This window comes from Arabidopsis thaliana, assembly GCF_000001735.4.
Source record: "Arabidopsis thaliana chromosome 1 sequence".
Lineage (NCBI taxonomy): Eukaryota > Viridiplantae > Streptophyta > Magnoliopsida > Brassicales > Brassicaceae > Arabidopsis > Arabidopsis thaliana.
This window is the reverse complement of record NC_003070.9, coordinates 22,969,448-22,992,737: the sequence shown is the minus strand read 5'-3', so window position 1 is coordinate 22,992,737 and position 23,290 is coordinate 22,969,448. Positions and strand designations below refer to the sequence as shown.

At 35.9% G+C, this 23,290-nt stretch overlaps 9 protein-coding genes, 2 long non-coding RNA genes and 2 pseudogenes across 17 annotated transcripts; 6 read left to right on the top strand and 7 right to left on the bottom strand.

The window, feature by feature from the left end:
* Positions 1-1,058: 1,058 nt before the first annotated feature.
* AT1G62230 lies at positions 1,059-1,763 on the top strand (annotated as a pseudogene; the record flags this gene model as incomplete). Its single annotated transcript has 1 exon — positions 1,059-1,763.
* Positions 1,764-2,396: 633 nt separating this feature from the next.
* AT1G62225 (uncharacterized protein) lies at positions 2,397-3,188 on the top strand. The gene has a single exon (NM_148617.3). It carries the CDS (start codon positions 2,457-2,459, stop codon positions 2,886-2,888), a length of 432 nt encoding a protein of 143 aa, NP_683458.1. The 5' UTR covers positions 2,397-2,456; the 3' UTR covers positions 2,889-3,188.
* A 217-nt stretch (positions 3,189-3,405) lies between these two features.
* AT1G08483 lies at positions 3,406-3,757 on the bottom strand. Its single transcript, NR_139438.1, has 2 exons — positions 3,601-3,757; positions 3,406-3,575 (listed from the first exon to the last, which is right to left on the bottom strand). It is a non-coding gene; the product is annotated as an other RNA (long non-coding RNA).
* Positions 3,758-3,893: 136 nt separating this feature from the next.
* AT1G62220 (uncharacterized protein) lies at positions 3,894-4,542 on the bottom strand. Its single transcript, NM_104903.2, has one exon. The coding sequence runs from the start codon at positions 4,484-4,486 to the stop codon at positions 4,025-4,027; it is 462 nt and encodes a 153-aa protein (NP_176413.1). The 5' UTR covers positions 4,487-4,542; the 3' UTR covers positions 3,894-4,024.
* Positions 4,543-4,799: 257 nt separating this feature from the next.
* On the top strand, positions 4,800-5,255 carry AT1G62214 (annotated as a pseudogene). The gene is made up of 2 exons: positions 4,800-4,936; positions 5,030-5,255.
* A 621-nt stretch (positions 5,256-5,876) lies between these two features.
* On the bottom strand, positions 5,877-6,736 carry AT1G62210 (uncharacterized protein). The gene has a single exon (NM_104902.2). The coding sequence runs from the start codon at positions 6,640-6,642 to the stop codon at positions 6,112-6,114; it is 531 nt and encodes a 176-aa protein (NP_176412.1). The 5' UTR covers positions 6,643-6,736; the 3' UTR covers positions 5,877-6,111.
* Positions 6,737-8,315: 1,579 nt separating this feature from the next.
* On the top strand, positions 8,316-11,804 carry PTR6 (Major facilitator superfamily protein). Of its 3 annotated transcripts, NM_104901.2 has the most exons (5): positions 8,379-8,469; positions 8,630-8,753; positions 8,837-9,054; positions 9,140-9,705; positions 9,793-10,702. In NM_104901.2, the coding sequence occupies exons 1-5, from the start codon at positions 8,404-8,406 to the stop codon at positions 10,589-10,591; spliced, it is 1,773 nt and encodes a 590-aa protein (NP_176411.2). In that variant the 5' UTR covers positions 8,379-8,403; the 3' UTR covers positions 10,592-10,702. The 3 variants fall into 3 exon arrangements, with proteins under 3 accessions (NP_001320834.1, NP_176411.2, NP_001320833.1); NM_001334021.1 differs by having other exon boundaries at positions 8,316-8,469; positions 9,140-10,793; NM_001334020.1 differs by having other exon boundaries at positions 9,140-11,804.
* Positions 10,731-11,921, bottom strand: AT1G62190 (Kua-ubiquitin conjugating enzyme hybrid localization domain-containing protein). Its single transcript, NM_104900.3, has one exon. It carries the CDS (start codon positions 11,760-11,762, stop codon positions 10,875-10,877), a length of 888 nt encoding a protein of 295 aa, NP_176410.1. The 5' UTR covers positions 11,763-11,921; the 3' UTR covers positions 10,731-10,874.
* A 2,931-nt stretch (positions 11,922-14,852) lies between these two features.
* Positions 14,853-17,208, top strand: APR2 (5'adenylylphosphosulfate reductase 2). Of its 2 annotated transcripts, none has more exons than NM_104899.3 (4): positions 14,853-15,354; positions 15,487-15,624; positions 15,709-15,838; positions 15,930-17,208. In NM_104899.3, exons 1-4 carry the CDS (start codon positions 15,273-15,275, stop codon positions 16,942-16,944), a joined length of 1,365 nt encoding a protein of 454 aa, NP_176409.1. In that variant the 5' UTR covers positions 14,853-15,272; the 3' UTR covers positions 16,945-17,208. The 2 variants fall into 2 exon arrangements, with proteins under 2 accessions (NP_176409.1, NP_001185293.1); NM_001198364.1 differs by having other exon boundaries at positions 15,113-15,354; positions 15,730-15,838; positions 15,930-16,978.
* On the bottom strand, positions 16,259-17,040 carry AT1G08477. Its single transcript, NR_139437.1, has one exon. It is a non-coding gene; the product is annotated as an other RNA (long non-coding RNA).
* Positions 16,984-18,898, bottom strand: AT1G62170 (Serine protease inhibitor (SERPIN) family protein; the record flags this gene model as incomplete). 2 transcript variants are annotated; one of them, NM_001198363.1, is made up of 3 exons in its annotated part: positions 16,984-17,991; positions 18,100-18,198; positions 18,278-18,898. In NM_001198363.1, the coding sequence occupies 3 exons, from the start codon at positions 18,860-18,862 to the stop codon at positions 17,275-17,277; spliced, it is 1,401 nt and encodes a 466-aa protein (NP_001185292.1). The 2 variants fall into 2 exon arrangements, with proteins under 2 accessions (NP_001185292.1, NP_176408.1); NM_104898.1 differs by lacking the exon at positions 18,100-18,198 and having other exon boundaries at positions 17,275-17,991; positions 18,278-18,862.
* Positions 18,899-19,434: 536 nt separating this feature from the next.
* On the bottom strand, positions 19,435-20,386 carry AT1G62160 (Serine protease inhibitor (SERPIN) family protein; the record flags this gene model as incomplete). The annotated part of the gene is made up of 2 exons (NM_104897.2): positions 19,435-19,924; positions 20,214-20,386. 2 exons carry the CDS (start codon positions 20,384-20,386, stop codon positions 19,435-19,437), a joined length of 663 nt encoding a protein of 220 aa, NP_176407.2.
* A 580-nt stretch (positions 20,387-20,966) lies between these two features.
* AT1G62150 (Mitochondrial transcription termination factor family protein) lies at positions 20,967-22,908 on the top strand. The gene has a single exon (NM_104896.3). The coding sequence runs from the start codon at positions 21,149-21,151 to the stop codon at positions 22,538-22,540; it is 1,392 nt and encodes a 463-aa protein (NP_176406.1). The 5' UTR covers positions 20,967-21,148; the 3' UTR covers positions 22,541-22,908.
* Positions 22,909-23,290: the final 382 nt, after the last annotated feature.

Below are 23,290 nucleotides of genomic sequence, written 5' to 3'. Positions count from 1 at the left end.
ATAAAAGTGCATATCGTCCTACTATATTTTTTGGGAAGTACATTTTAAATGTAACCTTAATTTTTGTAATTAATTACATGACAATGCCATTAGAAAAATTTAATCAAAAACAAAATCTTTTAATGACATCATTAAGATTACCAAAATCATTTAACGACAATATTCATCTCTTAATTATAGGACTTATTGGATTTAAAGACGGATCATCAAAGATTTCCTAAACTGAAGCAAAATATACTGAATATTCAAATATCTATCTGTTACCAAATTATAAACAAATAAGTTCGTAAAACAATTTAATATTTTATATACGAAATCAATTAAATCTTAATCACATAAAAATTAGCACAAAAAAATATGGTACATTCGGGTCTATAGTAGTTTTGCAAGACTTTTTTGGTGGATTTGGGTAAAAGTGCATTCGGGTCATATGGTACATTCCCCTATTAAATAAATATGGTGCACTCCTATGTTATTAGCTAAAATGTTTAGATTATAATTCAGAGTCATATCATAAATAAAATTAATATTAATAAAATAAATGGGTTTTTGGCAAGACGGATTTGCAGGGACGGGTTTTTGAATCAACATTAATAAAAAGTAAAATATAATTAATCCACCGTTTTAATACGGGTTAAATCTTTAATTTATTATTTTTTAATAACAATTAATATATATAAATACTTAATAATAATTATAAACTGTAAAAATATAAATATTTTATAAAAATAAAATTTGCAAGTTTTAATATATATTACTTTTAAAAAATAAATCATCCCGCGGTATACCGCGGGTTAAAATCTAGTTGTATATATTGGATAAACCAGGTATCTCCTAATTTTACACATATTTGATATATTTATTCAGAATGTACTTTTAAATACTAATAATGTTAGAATTGGATATAATTACTAATTAAGATTTAAATACAACTAATTTAAGCTATCGGCAACCCAAATCACTCCTGCGTATTTATTAATGAAAACTATCATTACGAAAAATAAAGCAATTGAGAAATATCCAAAGATAATGTTCAGTGAGTTTCATTTATGGTAGAGAATGTCTTTGGGGCGAATAGGGTAAGGAAGGATAGCGTGAGGTTTCTCAAGGACTCGGGACTTGGCTTAGAAGGTATATGCAGCAAATGCGGCGTGTGGGAAGCATATAGGGCCAGCGGTATGGTGGAATAGATGATAGGTTGGGTGGTTCCACAAGCAGGCTCGTTTAAACCTTATACATATGGTGCATCATATGGAAATCCGGGCTGGCTACCGCTGGTGGTGTACGTGTTGAGAACTGGTGAAAGGGATTGATGTGGAGGGCTTGGGTTAAATGTAGGGCGATGCTTGACACCGTTAGCGGAGCTTTGTGGAGTTTACGATGGCCTATACATTGCTTTGGAACAGAGAATTACGTGTTTGGAGTTTTAGGTGAATTCAGAGTTGGTTATTTACAAAAACCGTCTCAATATCTTGTTGAGCTTTTGGCAAAACCAACAAAAATGTCAAAATCTTTTAATGAATTTTGTTTAAAAAATAATAATAGGCCTTTTACCCTTTTGCAAAATCAACAACCGTTGTTTTTCCTGACACGGTTGTACTATGATTTTTTTGTAAATTAAAATTAAATTGTCCATATTTCACATGTATATAAACAATCTAATTACCTTGCAGACATATTAGCTAACTCTAAGTTCTCTTTACATTTAGGATTTTATGTTTTTATTTTAGTTTTGGTGGAGGTTGCTCCGATTAATATATATGAGGGAAGATGTTGTTAGATCCTGTTTCCAAGACGAATTTCTATGTAAAATTGTTTCGTTTCTATTTTTAATTAAATCAGGGAGAATTATTTCCCGGTTTTTCACAAAGAAAAAAATTTATAGAGAATATCTATGAAAATTAAGGAAACAATGCAGTATTTTAGATCGCGATTCATACATACAGTAAACAGTATGTAATTAGTCTAAACTGTGTTATTTTAGATATCTCAATTCATAAGAGTTAAATGCAATCCTTTGACCTTTTGTTTTAGACTTTTAGTGAAAGTAATCTAAAATGGAATTAAGTAAAAAAAAAAATCACGACACCGGTATACTCTTACGTTACACAAAACAACTAATTAAATATTTGATAGTCACATAATTAAATCACAAGACAGTTTAGAAGCATATCTAGTTTCAAAATGTAAACATGTTTAAATTTTTATAATGGAGATAGATTTTGGCTAGACGTGTTTAGATGGTAACATTAATTTGACATCTAGGAAAGACTAGTAGTTATATGTTAAAATATTAACTATAGCATTAAAGTATATATCTTTTCTTGTAAGAAACGAACTCATATCCTAATAATTTCATGTGTATATACATAGAGGCTGCGATGTGGGAGGAACACATCATAACACACTTGAAAAAAAAACATCTTAATTAGAAAACAAAAAGGAGAGACATAAAGATGAATGCTATTAAGTTTGTTGTACTTCTCTTGATTGGAGTTGTATGTGTCAATGTTGGTGCAATTAGGCAACTCGAGAAAAGATCCAAAGAGACCGAATTAAGCGTCTCTCTTCCCAAAGCTACCAAAGGCGTTGGAGCTGAATTTACAGTTACTGTTTATACTCAGTCTATAGGTGATGGCAATGGCTTTGGTGATGCTAAAATAAAGGGTCGCAAAGGTTCCAGCAGCAATGCAATTGGAAGCGGCTCCGGAATTACTAGTGGATATGTCATTGCAAAGGGTCCCAACGCAACAGCTTTTTCTAGGAGTATTGCTTTCGGTCTAGGCCAAGCTAATGCTGTAGCGGGTCGCAAAGGTGCAACCGCCAAAGGAAATGGTTTTGGACGTGGCATTACTACTGCATTTGGCAGCACCGGGCCTAAACCGTGAGGTGATCATGCTCATTTCTCCGCCTATATATCATAATACTCTACAAACCCAACAATAATCTCTTTGTATTCATAAATAAGACTAGAGATTGCCACCTTTATTAATTATGATGAAAGTGCTACTCTTTGTGTGATGTCTATTGTTAAATAAAATAAATGCAATAATTACGACTTTAATAGTCTTTTTAAATGACGTCCAAATATAGAAAAAAGGAAGATAATCTATTTGAGCTCCTCATATCTCTTGTAACATGTAACATCTCAAAGTAAACTGAATTACATGGTATTTCTATCGTAGACGTATGATCCTCCTCTTAAAAGGATTTGAAAACATAAAATCGTCCGTTGCACACTTATTCTTGTTTCTTTTTTCTTGTGACTTCTTCCTCTCTTTCTCGATATATCACCGTTCGCGATACTCACTTATCTCCCAATCAGTCTCGTGGTTCACGGTTCTTGGTGAGTGTTTCGTTCTTAAATCTTAACAGCTAGCTAGTATCAGAGCCACATGTTCTTGGTGTGCGTGACGAAAAAGAAAAATCAAAATAGATCGATTTGATGGTAAAGGCGATTAATTACTGTTGTAGAAGGTTTGCTCATTTAGGTGTTGGGGCTCAAGGAAATCTTGATAGATGAAACGCTGGAGACTCCATCATCAACTTTGTTAGATAGAAAGATAAGAATGAAACACCTATGGAAAGGGTCATATCTTACTTGGAGATGCCGTAAATGTAAAATCGAAATGAGTAGGCTCCATTCAACTTGATATTCATGTTGGGACAGTGAATATGCCGAAGAGTTAATGTTGGGTATGTGCCTAATCAATTTGTAACACAGTAGGCTAGACGACATGACGACATGAGTGACTATCGTGTTTTAGCAAAGGCCACAAAAAATCAGTTTAGTCGGGAAACATAACACGGATAAGGTTTTTAGATATGTTTATGAGGATCTGTAGAATTGAGCTTTTCAAAAGGAAAATGTTTTTTTTTTTTCTTTTCCTTTTGTAATTACGTAAGACAATCTCTGGTTTTATTTATGAACAAGAAAGAGATTGTGAGTTTGTAGTTTTTAGGATATTATTTATATATAGGTTTGAGGAATTCGCATGCATGAGAATATGAGATCACCTCACGCTCAATCCTTTTTTCCTTTGCCCTTCTTTCCTTTGCCCTTCTTCTTCTCAGAGGAACCCTTCACCCTTGATGCCGAAGCTACCTTACCATTTGCTCGTGCAGCAGCAGCTTTGCGAGTCACTGCAGCTTTAGCATCACCTTTAGCGGTAGAAGCACTTGCAGAAGAAACTCTTGCCTTGCGACCCTTGGCAATGACTTGTCCGCTGGTACTTGTGTAGCCATTTTCGTATGCATTAGCGTCTGGACCTTTGGGATTGTTGAAACCAGTAGCAGAGCTATAGACATCACTACTGCTGGAAGTAATACCAGCAGCAGAAAGCTGAGCTCCAATGCCTTTGGTAGTACTTTTTGGAAGAGAGGTGCCTAATTTGGTCTCTTTAGACACTTCTTCGACATGCCTTGCGGTGACAATGGCACACAAAACGCTAATCACGAGAAGCACAACAAACTTTGTGGCATTCATCTTTTGATTGTTTTTATCTTTTGGAATTAAATTGTATGTTTGTGGTGAGTTGTGTTGTGTGCTTCTTCCCAGATCATAGCCATCTATATATACACACAAACTCGATGCACATGTATTTATTAAGGTACGTGAGCATTCTTTATCAAAAGAGATACGTGAGCATTTCTTACAATAAATATACATTCTTAAATTTCATTAGTCAAATTTCAACTAATAGTCATACCAAGATATTTTAACACCTCTCTTGCTCAAGATCAATCGCATGTTTATATGGATATATTTTGGTAGACGAAAAATATTATTTTGAATTAACATGAATGTAGATTTTGATACCAATATAGTTAAATGCTTTATGCTTATAACGTACGAGTTAACTCACCGTGAGGCAGGTCGAAGATGTGTCCAAGGAGACCAAATTAGGAACCTCTCTTCCAAAAACTACTACCAAAGGCATTGGAGCTCAGCTTTCTGCTTATGGCACAACTGACAGCACCTCTTACGTCTCTAGCTATACTAGTGGTTTTAACAATCCCAAAGGTCCAGGGGCCAATGCAACGAAGGTTGCTCCACATATACTAACGGACAAGTCATTGCCAAGGGTCGCAAGGCAAAAGTTTCTTCTAAAAGTGGTTCTTACGCTAAAGGAAATGCGTCAGCTGCAGTGAACCGGAAAGCTGCTGCTGCACGTGCAAAAGGTACAGTAGGTTCCGGCTCCATTGTGAACGGCACTTCCTCTGAGAAGAAAGGCCGCAAAGGGAACAAGAATTGAGCGGGAGGTGCTCTCATGCATATTGCTGATCAATCCTATTAATAATATCCTTAAAACTACAATCTCACAATCTCTTTTGTGTTCATAAATAAAATCACCTCTAAATATTACTATGAAATGCTACTCTTTTGTCTGTAATGGCTTTATTTAAAACATATAATAAATGCATTATTTATGATCTTATATTAATTTTCTTCAGTATTAAAAAATATTTTTATTAGACTCCAACGTCATCTCTTGGTATGCTAAACATTATCTTCGAGACTTGAACATGTGGTTCTTGGTGCATTATATTGGTTAATGGTTATTCAAGCGTATTCAAGTTCCTCGTAATTTAGAAATTCTCCGACCATTAAGTTCGTCGGAAACAAAATGTTTTCTTGTAGAATCCCCTGTTCTCACTTTCCACACAGAATTTTTTCGAGCAATTTAAGTTAGCAACTTCATGAAGTTCTTTAAACCTAGAGATAACGTTTTTTTACACTCGAGAATTTCCTGAATATGGTAAATTCAAATGACAAAATCTTATAAATTGATAGAAATCTACAACAACAAAAGGGCGCCCGGTCCAAGTTTCTTGTACCAAAGCTATTGACACAAGTTCTAATAAAAAATCCTACAAAAGACAAAATATGGAAATATTTATTGATATTTGATTTACACATAAGACTTTAAACCTTTGCGGGGTATCGGGTAGCCAACTCTTTTTATAATGTTGAAAATTAAAATGAAGAAATAGAAAGTCACAATCTCTAAATTATTTGTTTTGTCATACAAAAGAGATTAATGTGACTTTGTAGAGAATATTTATACGTACATATAAGCCTAAGCATGATCACTTACGCTTTATAATGTTTCAAGGCTTTGCACCACTCCCACCGTTGCTACCATCTTCACTCACCTTTGCATTGATGACAAATCTCGTTTCAAAGTTTTTAGTAGTAAAAAGAACTTCGCTTTGTACGTTGGTACCGACTCCCATAACGGAAACACTAGGTTTTCCAGTGTTGTTAGTGGCAAGAGTTGCTTCACCTTCACGTAGAGGAGCTGGTCTTAAAACGCCATTAAGAGGAGCTTTGGTGCCAATAGTGGCTCCACTTTCTTTGATGGGAGAAACTCCTACAATGACACCAATAACAGGAGTTTTAGTGCCATTAGTGGATCCGCCTTCTGTTACATGAGACGGAGCAACTCCTCTAATGCCACCACTAAGAGGAGCTTTGGTGCCATTTGTGGCTCCACCAGTAACATTGTTAGTAGAGTTTCCAATTGGCTGTTTTTTATTCATGAGTTTGGTATTATTGGCCATTCCTCCGATCTTACGTGCTCCAACATTACCACTCAAAGCTGCAATGAATACCACCACAAGTAACTTGATGATATTCATCGTTTTTGGCTCTAATTTTTTTTTATAATCTAAGATAATATTTTGTTTGTGTAGCTTTGAGATTGTGTTCCTAATATCATTCCCACATGTATATAAATAATGTGTATTTTGTACTTACTTAGAGAGAAATACATAGATGTGAAGAGAGTTTTATACGTTTTAATAATCATTCATTATCTTATAGTGACAAATAATGACTCTTCTTCGCTTCATTGAAATTTCAGAGATGCAATGTCCACAAGAATCATGCACACTTGAGCCGTTTAACGTGTGTTGATTCAGATGGATGACTATGCGAAAGTATAGCTACAAAATCACCTAACAGTCAAAATTTAAAATAATTTTCCAACATAAATGTTTCGTATCGTGGAAAGTATAACTTTCTTTTAAAACAAAGACGGTGATTGCATTAACTCGTACCAAATCAATACCATGGGCAACTTAGAGCATGTCCAACGGTTAAGGCCCTAAAAATTTCTAAAAAGACAAAAAAATAGATTTTATTTTAATAGTTATAATCTATTTTTTTAATACAGATAGACCAGTAATAAAAATACATGTGTTATTTTGTTTGTGAGCTCGTCCCTTACTTACGGGTTTTAAGAGTTTCTCTCTCATGTTCCTACTAACTTTTGATTATTTTTTACTTTTTTTATTGTTAGGGCCTCACCTAAAAGCCTCCGGTTGGGGATGGTCTTTAATGCATTAACTTTCAAATCAATATGGGATTGCATTCACTTTCTTTTTGGGTCTTCAAAAAGTTCAAAAACCTCAAGTAATTTCCCTACTTAAATTATCCTTAAAATCTGAAAAAAGAGATTAATCAACTTCTTAAATTCTTCTTATGGTTTTGGTTTACTTTTACTTTTTTTGGCATATGATTTATTTATTAACATTGAAAATAAAATAAAAACAACTTAAAAAGTTGGGTTTAAGTTTTTTTTTGAGCTTTAACACTTGAAGAATGAAATCATAAGACTTTTAAGTTATAAAATCGAATATGGACTTAAATATATCCGGATATCCGTTATCCGGTTCAAATTCTCGGATTATTCGTATCTATATCTTTATTCGGACTATCCGTCGTTTTACTATCTGCATATGTTGGCCGGCTATCCGTTTGTTTGGATAAAAATCCGTGGTAAAATATATTAACCTCATGCGTACTTTGGTCTACTAATAATTAGACTATAAATATTATTCTAATTTTTTGGTGTGTTATTATTGGAGTTGTCTCCTACCAAACAAAAATGCGAAAAGAGTCAATTTTGAATTTTGATCATTTTGATAAAAAGTAAAAGAATCGTTTTATTAAATATTTTTAAATGATCTTTTTTTTTCAAAATCAATCAAACCCGTTATATCTAGATATCTATTAACCGGCCTAAATTCTAGGATTATTTGTATCCGTCGTTTAACTATTCGTATATCTGGCCGGCTATCCGTTTGTTTGGTTCAAAAACCGGATACGGATATCCACGGTTTAAATAGATTAACCTCATGCCTACCTACTTTTGGTATTCTAATAATTAGACTATTCTAATTTTCTGGTGTGCTATTGTTGGAGTTGTCTCCTAAAAAAAATGCAAAGAAGAGTCAATTTTGATCATTTAAAAATATTTAATAAAAACAATTCCTTTAGTTTAATTGGTATACTGGGCCATCAATGGGACCGACCACCAAGAGTTGTGCAAGCAATCGGATTATTTAGCGTTTTTGATGAGTTCCAGTAATCTATTTGCTTTTCTCAATAGCTTTAAAATGGTGAATTCGAATGAAGAAGACGAAAGGAGAATTCTTGACGTTGAAGAATCTCTTCTTACACAGGTTTCGACTTAAATCTATCAATTTGCGTTTGCCAATTTCTCTCCATTTATTTACCCCTTGACATCTTTCTAATTATAGCTATACTTTCAATTTTTAGAATCCACTATGTTCAAGATTCTAACCACAAAAATCCAATCTTTTTTTTGTCTGAATATCTCAGGAGGAAGTGAACAATCACTTGACCGGATTGTCTTCTACAGCTGAAGATGGTTCTATTGACATTTATGGAAACCCACCATCGAAGAAGAAGACAGGAAACTGGAAAGCTTGTCCCTTTATTCTTGGTAAACAAAAAAAAAAGATAAAAAAAAAATTCTTGTTTTATCAGTACTTATATATAACCTCCAAATTTGGTCTCAATGTACAGGAAACGAATGTTGTGAGAGATTAGCTTACTATGGAATTGCCAAGAATCTAATCACTTACTACACAAGTGAATTACACGAGTCCAATGTTTCTGCAGCTAGTGACGTTATGATTTGGCAAGGAACTTGCTATATCACACCTCTCATTGGAGCTGTTATAGCTGATTCTTACTGGGGAAGATACTGGACCATTGCTTCTTTCTCTGCTATTTATTTCATTGTAAGACTAATCAATCTCTTTGGATACTTGCATTTGTTTGTTTAGGTGATTTGCATAGTTAGTTAATCTTGGTTTTTGAATTTAGGGAATGGCTTTGTTGACACTCTCGGCTTCACTTCCGGTTTTAAAGCCAGCGGCATGTGCTGGCGTTGCTGCGGCTCTATGCTCACCAGCAACAACGGTTCAGTATGCGGTTTTCTTTACAGGGCTTTACCTTATTGCTCTTGGTACTGGAGGTATCAAACCATGTGTATCATCTTTTGGTGCTGATCAGTTTGATGATACTGACCCGAGGGAACGAGTTAGAAAAGCTTCTTTCTTTAACTGGTTTTACTTCTCCATCAACATTGGTTCATTTATCTCATCCACTTTGTTAGTTTGGGTTCAAGAAAATGTCGGGTGGGGACTCGGTTTCTTGATTCCCACCGTGTTTATGGGAGTCTCTATTGCGAGTTTCTTCATTGGAACTCCGCTTTATCGGTTTCAGAAACCGGGAGGTAGTCCGATTACTAGAGTTTGCCAAGTTCTTGTAGCTGCATACCGTAAATTGAAGCTTAATCTCCCTGAAGATATCTCATTTCTGTATGAAACACGAGAGAAAAACTCCATGATTGCTGGAAGCAGGAAGATTCAACACACTGACGGTTACAAGAAAATACCTGTCCCCTTTCAGTTTCTCATTTTGAGCTTTTGGAAATGTTCATCGGAACATAAACCTTTGTTTTTATATCTGTGCAGGTTTCTTGACAAAGCTGCTGTTATCTCAGAATATGAATCTAAATCCGGTGCTTTTTCCAACCCATGGAAGCTATGTACTGTAACTCAAGTCGAAGAAGTTAAGACTCTAATCCGTATGTTTCCAATCTGGGCCTCGGGGATCGTCTACTCGGTCCTATATTCACAGATTTCCACTCTATTCGTGCAACAAGGACGGTCCATGAACCGAATAATCCGTTCTTTCGAGATCCCTCCTGCTTCATTCGGGGTTTTCGACACACTTATCGTGCTCATATCCATCCCAATATATGACCGTTTCCTCGTACCCTTTGTAAGACGGTTCACAGGGATACCAAAAGGGTTAACTGATCTGCAGCGAATGGGCATTGGTCTTTTTCTCTCTGTCCTAAGCATTGCAGCTGCAGCTATTGTTGAGACAGTGCGGTTGCAGCTTGCTCAAGACTTTGTTGCAATGAGCATATTTTGGCAGATCCCTCAGTACATACTAATGGGAATAGCAGAGGTCTTTTTCTTCATTGGTCGAGTTGAGTTTTTCTATGATGAATCTCCTGATGCAATGAGAAGTGTATGCAGCGCTTTGGCACTACTCAATACCGCAGTCGGAAGCTACCTGAGCTCGTTGATCCTCACTCTTGTGGCGTATTTCACAGCTCTTGGAGGTAAAGATGGTTGGGTTCCAGACGACCTTAATAAAGGACATCTTGACTACTTCTTCTGGCTTTTGGTCTCTCTTGGACTTGTCAACATTCCTGTTTATGCCTTGATTTGTGTTAAGCACACAAAGAAGAAGGCTTTGTAAGCTATTTTTGTAACAAGCTATGTTGTTTTGGTTCATCATATTCATGGTATACTCTGTATATTGTAATCTGTACTAGTAGATTTTCTTAAAAATATGAATAATGTTTCCGCCATGTAAAAAGAGACTAGAAAGGTTATTTGTAAAAAGTAGTAGTTCAGGTTATTGAAGTTTGCATGCTTACGAAAGATCATCAACAATGGAGGTTTAATCAGCTTACAAGATCTGATACTTAAACCTAATACATGCTCTTTATTCGACACACTCATACATATTCAGATATTCTTTAAATCTTTGTAAAGAAATTAGTCTCGGTTTCTTCTGTCCAGTCAGAGTTTGGCTCGTTCCACGAGTTTGGTCTCACACCGAACTGGAAAAACAACGCCATCTCCAATGCCTTAAATAAGTTACTTTCGTCCAAAACTTTGTTCCATGCCCCACTCACTACACAGTAGTTGCTGTTATACGGTGCTTGGTGATGTCCCGGGTGATCTTTCCGTGAGACAAGCAGTCCCATGTCCTGCAACGCCATCACGAGAGGTGGAAGCTTGCTCTTGGTTCCATGAGCCCAAGCATGGAATTGTTGGCTTAACAAAATGCAAAATGCAAATGTGCTCACAAAGCTATGAAACAGAGGATTGTTAATTGCAAGGTTTAGTGGTAGAACTATAAAAGTTATGGCTCGAGCGATAGTGTATGAATTGTTGGCGAATTGACGTTTTGTGATTGTCCAGGGATACTTGTGATGACCCTGAGACGCTTCAAGTTGGGCTCCAACTATAGGTGTTGATGCACCACCATAGTTATCAATGGCCCAGTGGTAAACACCGGAGCCTAGATCAGCAAACACGTACCCTGCATAACACGCTAAAGCTGGTTGGAGCCAAAGATGAGAACCAAACCCTCCAATGATAGATTTAGCGAAAGAGGCAAATATGGTTGTACTTCCCGCTGCAACCCATAACCGATGAGTCCATGTCGATTGCAGAGTCGGGTCGTTGTTCTTGGAAAGAGGAGGATTCACAAGGCGTTTCTCAACTACAAGGTTCTCATGATTAAGCTGAGGATTGGTGGTAGTAACAGAGCATGTGACACGTACACGCGTTGGACCATAGCTTCTTGGGATGTTGGTGATGGGTCTTAGAGGGTTCTTGGTTTGAAATGATACAGCCATTGAGAGAGATTAGAGGTCAAAGATATCAAAATTATTGTTTTTGGCAAAGATAGATGAAGCGATCACGATATATAGTGGCAGAGATAAACCAGAGTTATATTGTAGCATGTGGCCATGTGGGTACGTCAGAGATTTATGGGGGGGAAATTATGATCAAATACATCATATAACAATAATTTATCTATCAAAATGTTTGTGGGCGTGATATTGTGATCTAATATATCAATTTCAAGAATCAACGTATCGAATCGTATTAATTGTGTATCGAATCGCAATAACTGATGTTGTACTTTGTAAGAAAGACGAATAACAGAAAATCAGTTATACTAAATCATTAAAGAGCAAACAACAATGGAGGTTAGTAGGTTACTTGTAGCTCGCGAAACTGGAATTGGTTGACCAGACAAACCTTTTTTCTTCTTTTTTGGATAAATGTTTTCTTTAATTAACAAATTACATGCCTAACGGGCCTAGTGATTTAGAGTAGTTTTGGGGGTAGAATGTTTGGGCTGTAGTGTAGAGCAACGAAAGTTAAGGAACTATTTTATGGGGGTGGCTAATTTAAATACCAATAATATTTGGGCCATAGTGTAGAGAAACGAAAATTAGGGGAGATTATTAGTTCATGATCCAGAGTCTCCAGACTCTTTCTTCTACGGAGGCCATTTGAAAATGTATGGATCTCGTTTAATGAAAATGGGCCATAAACTTGATGACTTTATTTGTTGCCCTAGAAATTTACTAAAGGTTTTAAAATTTAAATGGTGTCAATTTAGAACAAGGTCTACTAGATAGGCAAATTTTACCATATTAATTCCTAAATCGACATATGAAAAAATCGTAAATAAAAGATGTTCATATATATATTGCCTAATAAATTGAAAATTCGGTGATATGCTATTTTACATAATAGTATTGAAATCACTTAATATATTCTCAACTATTCTTAGTGGGTAATGCATAAATCTTCTATCAAAATGATGTGATGTTCATAAATTTGCAACTTGAGAATATGATCCTTTCATTACTCAAGGATCCAGCTCACACCACATATATTATTCTTGTATACAATGTGGACCATGGTCCTAACATTTTAACATAACACTTATGAAAATAAAAAGAATATGCTATGTACAAAGAACCCAACTTCATATCCAATATCAAAATTTGTGTAAAATAACCCAATTAGTTTATTTGGTATATAATTCTCTTGAGATCAATTTATAGTCACAGGCACTCTAAAAAATTGAAACCCAAGAGGGTCAGATTAATTGATTAAACCGTTCTAAATCGAAGTTAAACCAATTATGTTTCTGAGTAAATTATTTTTCCTAAACAAAAATGAACCGAGATGATAAAATGAACCCACAACATAAATTTAAGTTCTCTTGAATATCAAAAAAACACAACAAAAAATTCAAAGCGGATATATACAGTTTTCTTTCATAATTCAATAAACCGATAAACCACAAAGAGAAACAAAACAATACCAAATAACTAGAACACATTTATGATTTCTTTGTTAAAATTTGAGTTTAAATTTAATAGTATATATGTGTGTAAGTTGAAGAAAACAAATTATAAAGATCATACATATGACAAGAAAAGAGTTAGATAGAGTGATTTTTAATGAAACTAAAATAATAAGTATCCTTTGTTGGACCCCAAAGGTCAGCAAGTGAGCTTCACCACAAGTATTATATTCCAAAGAAAAGCATTCCCCTCACACGAATCTAAATATAATCTTATGCAAAAGTAGCCACCAACACCAAAATATCATAATCAAACTTTTGGGAGACTTATGAATTACTATTTCATGGAATTATTAACATATAGAGCATGCATACGGACCATATAAAATAAATTTAAAAGTAGTTTCACCACTAGTTGTGCATGTTTAAAGGGTTTAAGTGGTTCTCATAAAAGATCCAAATCTTGTTTCCTTTTACATTTTGCAAGTGTGCCTTTATCCTCATGCATCATTATATACAAGCTTTGTTATAATCTCAGAAGGTTACATCTTACAATAATAATATTAAAAAAATCGAGCAAACTCAAGTGAAGTGTTACGTATAGTATACACTATACTAACAAGTCGCTTTATATTCATTTTAAAATCAAAATCCCAGCAATTCTTATGATAGTTTTCTTAGATTATATTATTACTCGCATATTATTCGATTAACATATGTGAAGCTTTATTTTGCAAAATGATAAGCTATCTAGCTACCTCAATATATATTCGATTTGTAATATATTGTTATCTCAAATTCTTGGTCGTCTGAGTTACGTATGCTTTTAATTTTAGCTACCCGAATATTTAAAAAATTAAATACATGAATGTATAATATACACATCTATTTTATTTTATTTTTACGACAACAAAATCACATATTAAAATACGTATATATGAAATACTTGAGTCTTGATCAATGACAGTTTTGTTTTGTTTTTAAAGGGTACAATGACAGTTTCAACATCTAGTGTTTTTGTTAGTTAAAAGTTTTAACATAGAGTTTTACTATGCTTTTGGAATCTTTCTTCTAATGTGCCAACTACAGAGAAATACATGTATTACCACTAGGAATCGGACCATATCATAGATATCAGGATTAGATAACTAGTTCTCGTCGCTATCACTTCGCATTAAGTTCTAGTAATTGTTAAAGATTCTAATTTTTTACTAAACAAAAACTAAATCAACATCAAATATGCAAAGTGTGTGTTGTCCACACAAGTGACTCAAAGTATACGCAGGTGGGATTGGACCATATTATTGCAAATCGTTTCCGAACCACTCATATTTCTTTTTTTCTCTCCTTTTTTTATCCGGAGAATTATGGAACCACTTCATTTCAACTTCAAAACTAATTTTTTGGTTCAGTGATCAAATACAAAAAAAAAAAAAAAGTTATAGATATTAAATAGAAAACTATTCCAATCTTAAAAATACAAATGAAACCATAATTTTAATTTATACAAAACTATTTAATTAGCTAAGGGTTGTCTTAACGTTTAGAAAATAAAAAATTATGATTGTCTGTTTAAAATTACAATGAATGAATAAAAAAAATATGCAATGAATGAAAGAATAAATTTTGTACATCCGATAGAATGAGAAAATGAATTTTGTACAAACCACTCAAGAATTCAAAACAATTGTCAAAGTTTTCTTCTCAGCCGTGTGTCCTCCTCTCCTAGCCGCCACATCTCACACACTAATGCTAACCACGCGATGTAACCGTAAGCGCTGAGTTTTTGCATTTCAGATTTCACTTCCACCAAACAAAACTCGCCACGTCATCAATACGAATCATTCCGTATAAACGTCTAGATTCTTTACAGCCTACAATGTTCTCTTCTTTGGTCGGCCATTATTTAACGCTTTGAACCTAAATCTAGCCCAGCCAACGAAGAAGACGAAGCAAATCCAAACCAAAGTTCTCCATTTTCGTAGCTTCTTTAAGCTTTTTCAGTATCATAGAGACACTTTTTTTTTTTTGATTAGAAATGGCTTTAGCTGTTACTTCTTCTTCAACTGCAATCTCTGGATCGAGTTTCTCTCGTTCTGGAGCTTCTTCTGAATCTAAAGGTACTAACTTTCTCTTTCATTTTCTCTGGAAAATACCCAAAATCGAATCTTTGATTGTTCATTGTTATACCCATTTGCTGGATTGTGTTGAATCTAACCAGAAATTTTGAAATCTGGTGTCTTTTTTTGCAGCTCTTCAAATATGTTCGATTAGGTTATCTGATCGAACCCATTTGTCTCAGAGACGTTACTCTATGAAACCTTTAAACGCTGAGTCACATTCACGAAGCGAATCTTGGGTTACTCGTGCTTCAACTCTAATTGCTCCTGGTTCGTGCTTGTCACTATTCTCAGATTTCGAATTTCATTTTCTGATTGATTTTGCTGATTTTCGATTTTGATGGATTGTAACAGAAGTTGAAGAGAAAGGAGGAGAAGTTGAAGACTTTGAGCAACTTGCTAAAAAGCTTGAAGATGCTTCTCCACTTGAAATCATGGATAAAGCTCTTGAGAGATTCGGAGACCAAATCGCAATTGCTTTTAGGTATCATTGATTATACATCATTGAGCAATTGATTCAGTTAGGATAAAAAATAAAACTTTAGTTGACTTATGAATCTGGTTTTGATTTGCAGTGGAGCTGAAGATGTTGCATTGATTGAATATGCACGTTTAACTGGAAAGCCATTTAGGGTTTTTAGTTTAGATACAGGGAGATTAAACCCTGAAACGTACAGGCTCTTTGACGCAGTCGAGAAGCAGTACGGGATTCGAATTGAGTACATGTTTCCTGATGCAGTTGAGGTTCAAGCTTTAGTGAGGAACAAGGGTTTGTTCTCATTCTATGAAGATGGTCATCAAGAGTGTTGCCGTGTGAGGAAAGTTAGACCTTTGCGTCGTGCTCTTAAGGGTCTTAAAGCTTGGATTACAGGACAGAGGAAAGACCAATCTCCGGGTACGAGATCTGAGATCCCTATTGTTCAGGTTGATCCAGTGTTTGAAGGGTTAGATGGCGGTGTTGGAAGTCTTGTGAAGTGGAATCCTTTGGCTAATGTTGAAGGAGCTGATGTGTGGAACTTTCTGAGAACTATGGATGTTCCGGTGAATGCATTGCACGCACAAGGGTATGTGTCAATCGGGTGTGAGCCGTGTACTAGGCCGGTGCTTCCAGGCCAACATGAGAGAGAAGGAAGGTGGTGGTGGGAAGATGCTAAAGCTAAAGAATGTGGTCTACACAAAGGGAACATCAAGGAGGAAGATGGTGCTGCAGACTCAAAGCCTGCTGCTGTGCAAGAGATATTTGAAAGCAACAATGTGGTTGCATTGAGCAAAGGAGGGGTTGAGAATCTTTTGAAGCTAGAGAACCGTAAAGAGGCGTGGTTGGTCGTACTTTACGCTCCTTGGTGCCCTTTCTGCCAGGCGATGGAAGCATCGTACATCGAATTGGCTGAGAAACTTGCGGGAAAAGGAGTTAAAGTGGCGAAATTCCGAGCTGACGGTGAGCAGAAGGAGTTTGCTAAGCAAGAGCTTCAGTTAGGGAGCTTCCCGACGATACTTCTCTTTCCGAAAAGAGCTCCACGGGCTATTAAGTACCCTTCAGAGCATAGAGATGTTGATTCACTCATGTCGTTTGTGAATCTTCTTCGGTGAGTTATGAGATAGAAAATAAAAAGAGGGTGATGAAGAATGAAAGAGAATTGAGATGAAGGAGTGATTTCATCTTGGTTATAATATTGTGGACGTCAGAGAATAAACAAGAGTTATTACTCTTCTACATGACTTTGTATATTTGTATTGTAGGGGTTTTTATAGACTCTTTTTGTTACCTCTATGTATCTTTTTTGGTCTACTTTTGAGTTCTACTTTTGTTTATAACGTTTTTCTCCTTGTTTATCAAATATAATTCAGCAAATCAAAACAATCTAAAACTACAAAGAATCAAAATTTAAATACCATACTCTGATCCGGTTAAGGCCGATCCTAAGCAGAAGGATCGAAGATTTGACCAGCGAACAAAACAGTTCCGGTTTGTTCTTCTCTAATCAAGAAAAGAAATGGATGATCTGCTACAAAATCAATAGGCTTCACCAAAGCGCAACCAAGGTATGCAGAACGAAATGCAGTAAAAGTAACAGCTTCGGTACCTTTTTCATCGATTTCAATCAAAGTTTTTTGGTAAAATGACACATCAAGCTCAAAGTCACTGAAAGCACTTGAAGCTTCAAACCCGAATTCGATCTTAAACTTTGGAATTCTGAATTTACCAACTTTAACTCTTCTTTCTGGATTGTGACTATCCAAGAATCCAGGAGTAGATGTCATTCTTTCCAAAAGATCATCCAATTCACCTTTCTTGTCCGGGAGATAGATATACATTGCAAAGTTGCGGTTGGTATTGTCACGGCCTTGTCGATAAGGAAGTCTGAGTACCTTAAAACCATCATAAGCCGCAATGTATTGTTTCTCAAAGCTACTCATGAATGGCACAGACACTGATGTTCCATTGAGAAGGTAAAAAGGTTTGCATTTCGTCATTGACTTTGAGTATTTTTCCTCCCAGGTTCCTTTGAAGTACAATGCGCTTCCATAAACCCTGTCGGTTAGGCTTGTAACTGATCCACGAGGAAGAAGATCTTTGATGAGACCATTTGTGTGACTTGATGCCCACGCATTCACCTCCGTACGCACTTCTTCGGCCTTCAAAACAACAAAAACCATAATCACAAAACCACAATGAACCGAACCAAAGAGGCAATGATATAGATTATCAGAAAAATCGAAAACATTGAATGTGTTATGTTTTACACTCCTAATTAAAGCAAATTTAAAATCGAAAAGTGTACTAATATGGAATATGCTCTCTAAAAGAGAGACGGCTAAACCTAACTTGTTTAGCACGTTACACTATACAAGCCAGTTAATATAAGATATGGCTCTATAGAAAGATATGTTTCTCAAGAAAACTAGAGATATTGAAACTAACCTTGGATCTGAAATCAACTTGAGCGAAAGCAGCACTGAAGAAATTCTTAAAGAGATCTTTCGACAAGGGATTGACAGATAGCGACTGATCCATCCACATTCCATTAACCACCGCGATTTTGGGGCCGCCTTTTTTGCTTCCGTCAACAAGAACGACGGAAGCGATTTCGCGGAAAATTGCGTTAAGTTCATCAGTTGAGGATGACTTGAGGAAGGAGAGGATGAAGGATCTTAGTTCTTCACCTTGTTCACCACCGGAACTAGCAGCAACCATGGTGAGTGCGGCGTTGATTGATGCAGGAGAGAAGACAAAATTAGAGTTTTTGGCTACGGAAGAGATTACTATCCCCGTAAGGAATATAGCGACATCGTTTTGCTTCTTCATTGCTTCTCCCACATCAATATTTGATAGAGAAGGACTTGCGATTACCAAATCTGTATTCTTTGACAGAGAGGGACTTGTGATTTCTTGTGATTTTCTGATTTTTTGCTTCTTCGTTTTCTTCTTCTTTAGATGCGTCTTTGAGAGAGAGGGACTTGCGACTTCTGATGTGTCAAGCTTTTGTTTCTTCTCTTTTGGCTCCATCTTTTAAGTTTTCTGTTTATTTCTTTTGAGCATATGAATATATTCATAGAGAGAAACTAAAGAAGATATATATAAGATGATGAGGCAGAGCTAGGGTTAGGTCTATCTCCCCATTGGAATATAAAAGGAAGAAATTTTCCTTTTATTAAAGTTGTTGCTTGTTACGCAAGTTTGCTTGCTTTCTTTACCCGCAAAGTTATATAGTTAAAAGTTGGAGTTGAGATTCAGAATTCACAATTTTATGTTTTTCAAAAATACAATAAAATGTAAATATAACTTTTACGAAGCATTTAGAAAAATGTAAATTCATAATAGAACATTACCCAAACGGTTTGTAGAATTAAACCGAACTAAAGTGACCATAGCAAATTGACAAGGAAAATTTATAGAATAATTTTTGTAGAATTTGGGAAAACAAAAATCAGAACAAAATGTTCCAATCATTAAAAAAAAAAAAAGTGTTTTAAGACAAAGACTAATAATAAAAATTAACCTACAGTAATTAGAATTCGTCGTGAAGCAACAAATCAAGGATTTTCAAATACCAAACTCTGATCCGGTTAAGGCCGGTCCTAAGCAGAAGGATCAAAGATTTGACCAGCAAACAAAACAGTTCCGGTTTGTTCTTCTCTAATCAAGAAAAGAAATGGATGATCTGCCACGAAATCTAACGTCTCCACAAAACCGCAGCCATCTTCGTTGTCAACAAAAGCAGTTGCAGCAGCAGCTTCAGTACCTTCTTCATCGATCTCAATCAAAGCTTTTTGGTAAAATGACACATCAATCTCAAAGTCACTGAAAACACTTGAAGCTTCAAACCCAAATTCGATCTTAAACTTTGGAATTCTGAATTCATCGACTTCAACTCTTTCTCTCGGAGTGTGACTATCCAAGAATCCAGGAGTAGATGTCATTCTCTTTAAAAGATCATCCAATTCACCTTTCTTGTCCGGTAGATAGAAATACATTGAGAAGTTGCGGTTGGTATTGTCACGGCCTTGTCGATAAGGAAGTCTGAGTACCTTAAAACCATCATAAGCCGCAATGTATTGTTTCTCAAAGCTACTCATGAATGGCACAGACACTGATGTACCTTGAAACCATCATAAGCCTCAATGTATTGGTCTTTAGAGCTACTCATGAATGGCACAGACACTGATATTCCATTGACAAGGTAAAAAGGTTTGCGTTTCGTCATTGACTTGGAGAATTTTTTCTCCCAGGTTCCTTTGAAGTACAATGCGTTTCCATAAATCCGTTTGGTTAGGCTTGTAACTGATCCAAGAGGAAGAAGATCTTTGATGAGCCCATTTGTGTGACTTGATGCCCACGCATTCACCTCCTTACGCACTTCTTATGCCCACGCATTTTAGGGCCGCCTTTTTTGCTTCCGTCAACGAAGACACTGGAAGCGATTTTGCGGAGAACAGCGTTGAGTTCATCGGTTGAGGAAGCCTTGAGGAAGGAGAGGATGAAGAATCTTAGTTCATCATCTTGTTCATCACCGGAACTAGCAGCAACCATGGTGAGTACGGCGTTGATTGATGCAGGAGAGAAGACGAAATTAGAGTTTTTGGCTACGGAAGAGATTAATATCCCGTAAGGAATACAGCGACATCGTTTTGCTTCTTCATCGCGTCTCCTACATCAATATTTGATAAAGAACGACTTGTGATTTTCTTTTTTGATCTTCTAAGATTTTGTTTCTTCTGTTTTGGATCCATCTTTTAAGTTTTCTTTTTATTTCTTCTGAGCACATGTCCGTGTATAAATAGAGAGATGGAATTGAGATTTTGTGTAGGGCTTCTGTAGATTTTCAAATCTAAGACGGCAAAAAAAAAATTAGGTTAACTTTTTACTTCTTTGTTTCCTTTGCAACATAAAACTGGAAACCCTTCGTCAAGCAACAAATCTTAAGTGGGCTTTTGCGTAAGATTGGCCCAGCTTCCCTTATGAATTATAATTGGACCAATAATAGAAATGACTGAAAGCCCACAACTCACATAAATTAACAATCGTATACCAAAATAAAATTGAATCTAAAATAAACCGGTTTGGTACTTTGTAATTAGGGATTTGCTCATAAACCATTAAACCCTAGTTTTTTCTTTCTTCCTTCTCCCCCTCAAATTTTGATTTTTGCCATTTTGGGTTTCTCGAACACTCATCGATCACTCTCGCCACTCGATGTATATTTGTAAGCTTGGATCCTGTAGTTTTCTCGAATTTAAATAGCTTGGTCGAACCTGTTTCAAGCATTTGTCTGTCAATCGCATTGGTATAGTCATGTGTTCTTCTCTAGTTCCTCATGGTAAAAGGTTGGTCCAGTTTCAGAAAGGGCGTGACTTTAGTGTTTCAGTGAAGCTTTTGCAAAATGTATTCTCTGTTTTTTCCAATTCATTCTCTTCTGTTGCTACTGCTGCTGATGTGAGCTTTAGAGATAGTCGAAAAGGTAACAACTTTACTGTCTCTTACCTCGTTGATTCATTGGGTTTAGCTTCAAAGCTCGCAGAATCGATCTCGATGAAAGTCAGTTTCGAGAACAAGGGCAATCCTGATACAGTTCTGAATCTTCTTAGAAGTCATGAGTTCACAGATTCTCAGATCTCCAGCATCATTTCGGATTATCCAACATTGCTTGTAGCAGATGCTGAAAATTCACTTGGTCCCAAGCTTCTGTTGATGCAGTCTAGAGGAGCTTCAAGCTCTGAGCTCACTGAGATTGTTTCTAAAGTTCCTAAAATCTTAGGAATGAAAGGGGACAAAAGTATCGGCAGATACTATGATATCGTCAAAGAGATTATAGAAGCGGATAAGAGCTCCAAGTTCGAAAAGCTGTGTCATTCTTTGCCTGAGGGTAGTAAGCAGGAGAATAAAATCAGGAATGTATTGGTTTTGAGAGATTTGGGTGTGCCTCAAAGGTTGTTATTCTCATTGCTCTTCTCTAATCACCATGTCTGCTGTGGAAAAGAAAAGTTTGAAGAATCACTCAACAAGGTTGTTGGGATGGGTTTTGATCCCACCACTCCAAAGTTTGTGGAAGCTTTATGCATTGTTTACGGATTGAGCGACAAAAGACTAGAAGAAAACTTCAATGTCTACAAGAGATTTGGCTTAACTGTAAACGATGTATGGGAACTTTTCAAGAAGTGCCCTGCCTTTCTTGGATACTCTGAGAATAGGATAATTCAGACATTTGAAGCCTTAAAGAGGTGTGGTCTGTGCGAAGATGAGGTATTGTCAGTGTTCAAGAAGAATCCACTATGCTTACGTGCTTCAGAGCAGCAGATATTGAACTCCATGGAAACATTTATAGGCTTAGGATTCAGCAGAGATGAGTTTGTCATGATGGTCAAGTGCCTTCCTCAGTGCATTGGATATTCTGCAGAGATGGTGAAGAAGAAGACTGAGTTTGTGGTGAAGAAGATGAATTGGCCACTTAAGGTCATTACTTTGTTCCCTCAGGTACTTGGATATAGCATGGAGAAGAGGACTGTCCCAAGGTGTAATGTAATCAAAGCTCTCATGTCCAAAGGATTGCTTGGAAGCGAACTCCCTCCAATGGCGTCTGTTTTGGCATGTACCGATCAGACCTTCTTAAAAAGGTATGTGGTTGAGCATGATGAAAAGCTGGTGCTTGAGTTGATGTCTATCTTCAACCAAGACCGTGTCTCATAGCATAGAGAGCTTGTGTCAAGGATTTTGCTTTTATTAATTAATTTTAGACTTTTGTAATCTCAATTTGACATTATATGAAATGTGCTCATAAATTTCTATGAATTGTTGTTATTGTCATTATAAATAGACTCTAGTAAATCATTACTAAATTAGAAAGAAAGTTTTTGAGAACTCTTGTTTTCAGGTGATTGTGAATTTGTTGGGTTAATTTTAGACTTTTATGTTGTGTTTCGTGACATGAGCAATTTTGTATTTTGTGGAGTTTTTGTCGATTCTTGTGTCTCGTGGCGTGTGAAATTTTTTAGTTTGAGAGTGGAGTGTTTGTTTTGTTTAATTGCTTCTTGTTCTGTATTTGTGATTGTGTTGAGTGTTTGTGAAGTTTTTGATGTTATTGTTGTTTTTTGTGTTAAGAGAGACAGAGAGATCTTACCTGACTCTTCATTTAGTCTGGACTACGCATTTGCCTTTCGAGAAAAACAATTCCATACTTCCCTTCTGCTCCCATTTCCCCATCTATTATATTGCATAAGGAATCTGCATTTGGCTCTTCCACAATTTTACTTACATTTTCAGTTGACTCCAATCGCATATGCAATAATTTAAAAGACTAAATTGTTATCCTAAGTTATGGAATAATATTCCACAAAGAAGATTTTTAACTTGTCGAGTGAAAAGATAATGAAGACTCCAAAGAAGAGTATGGAGAAACACGGCCAAAGAAAGGTCGGTTTAAATTCAATACAGTGGAAG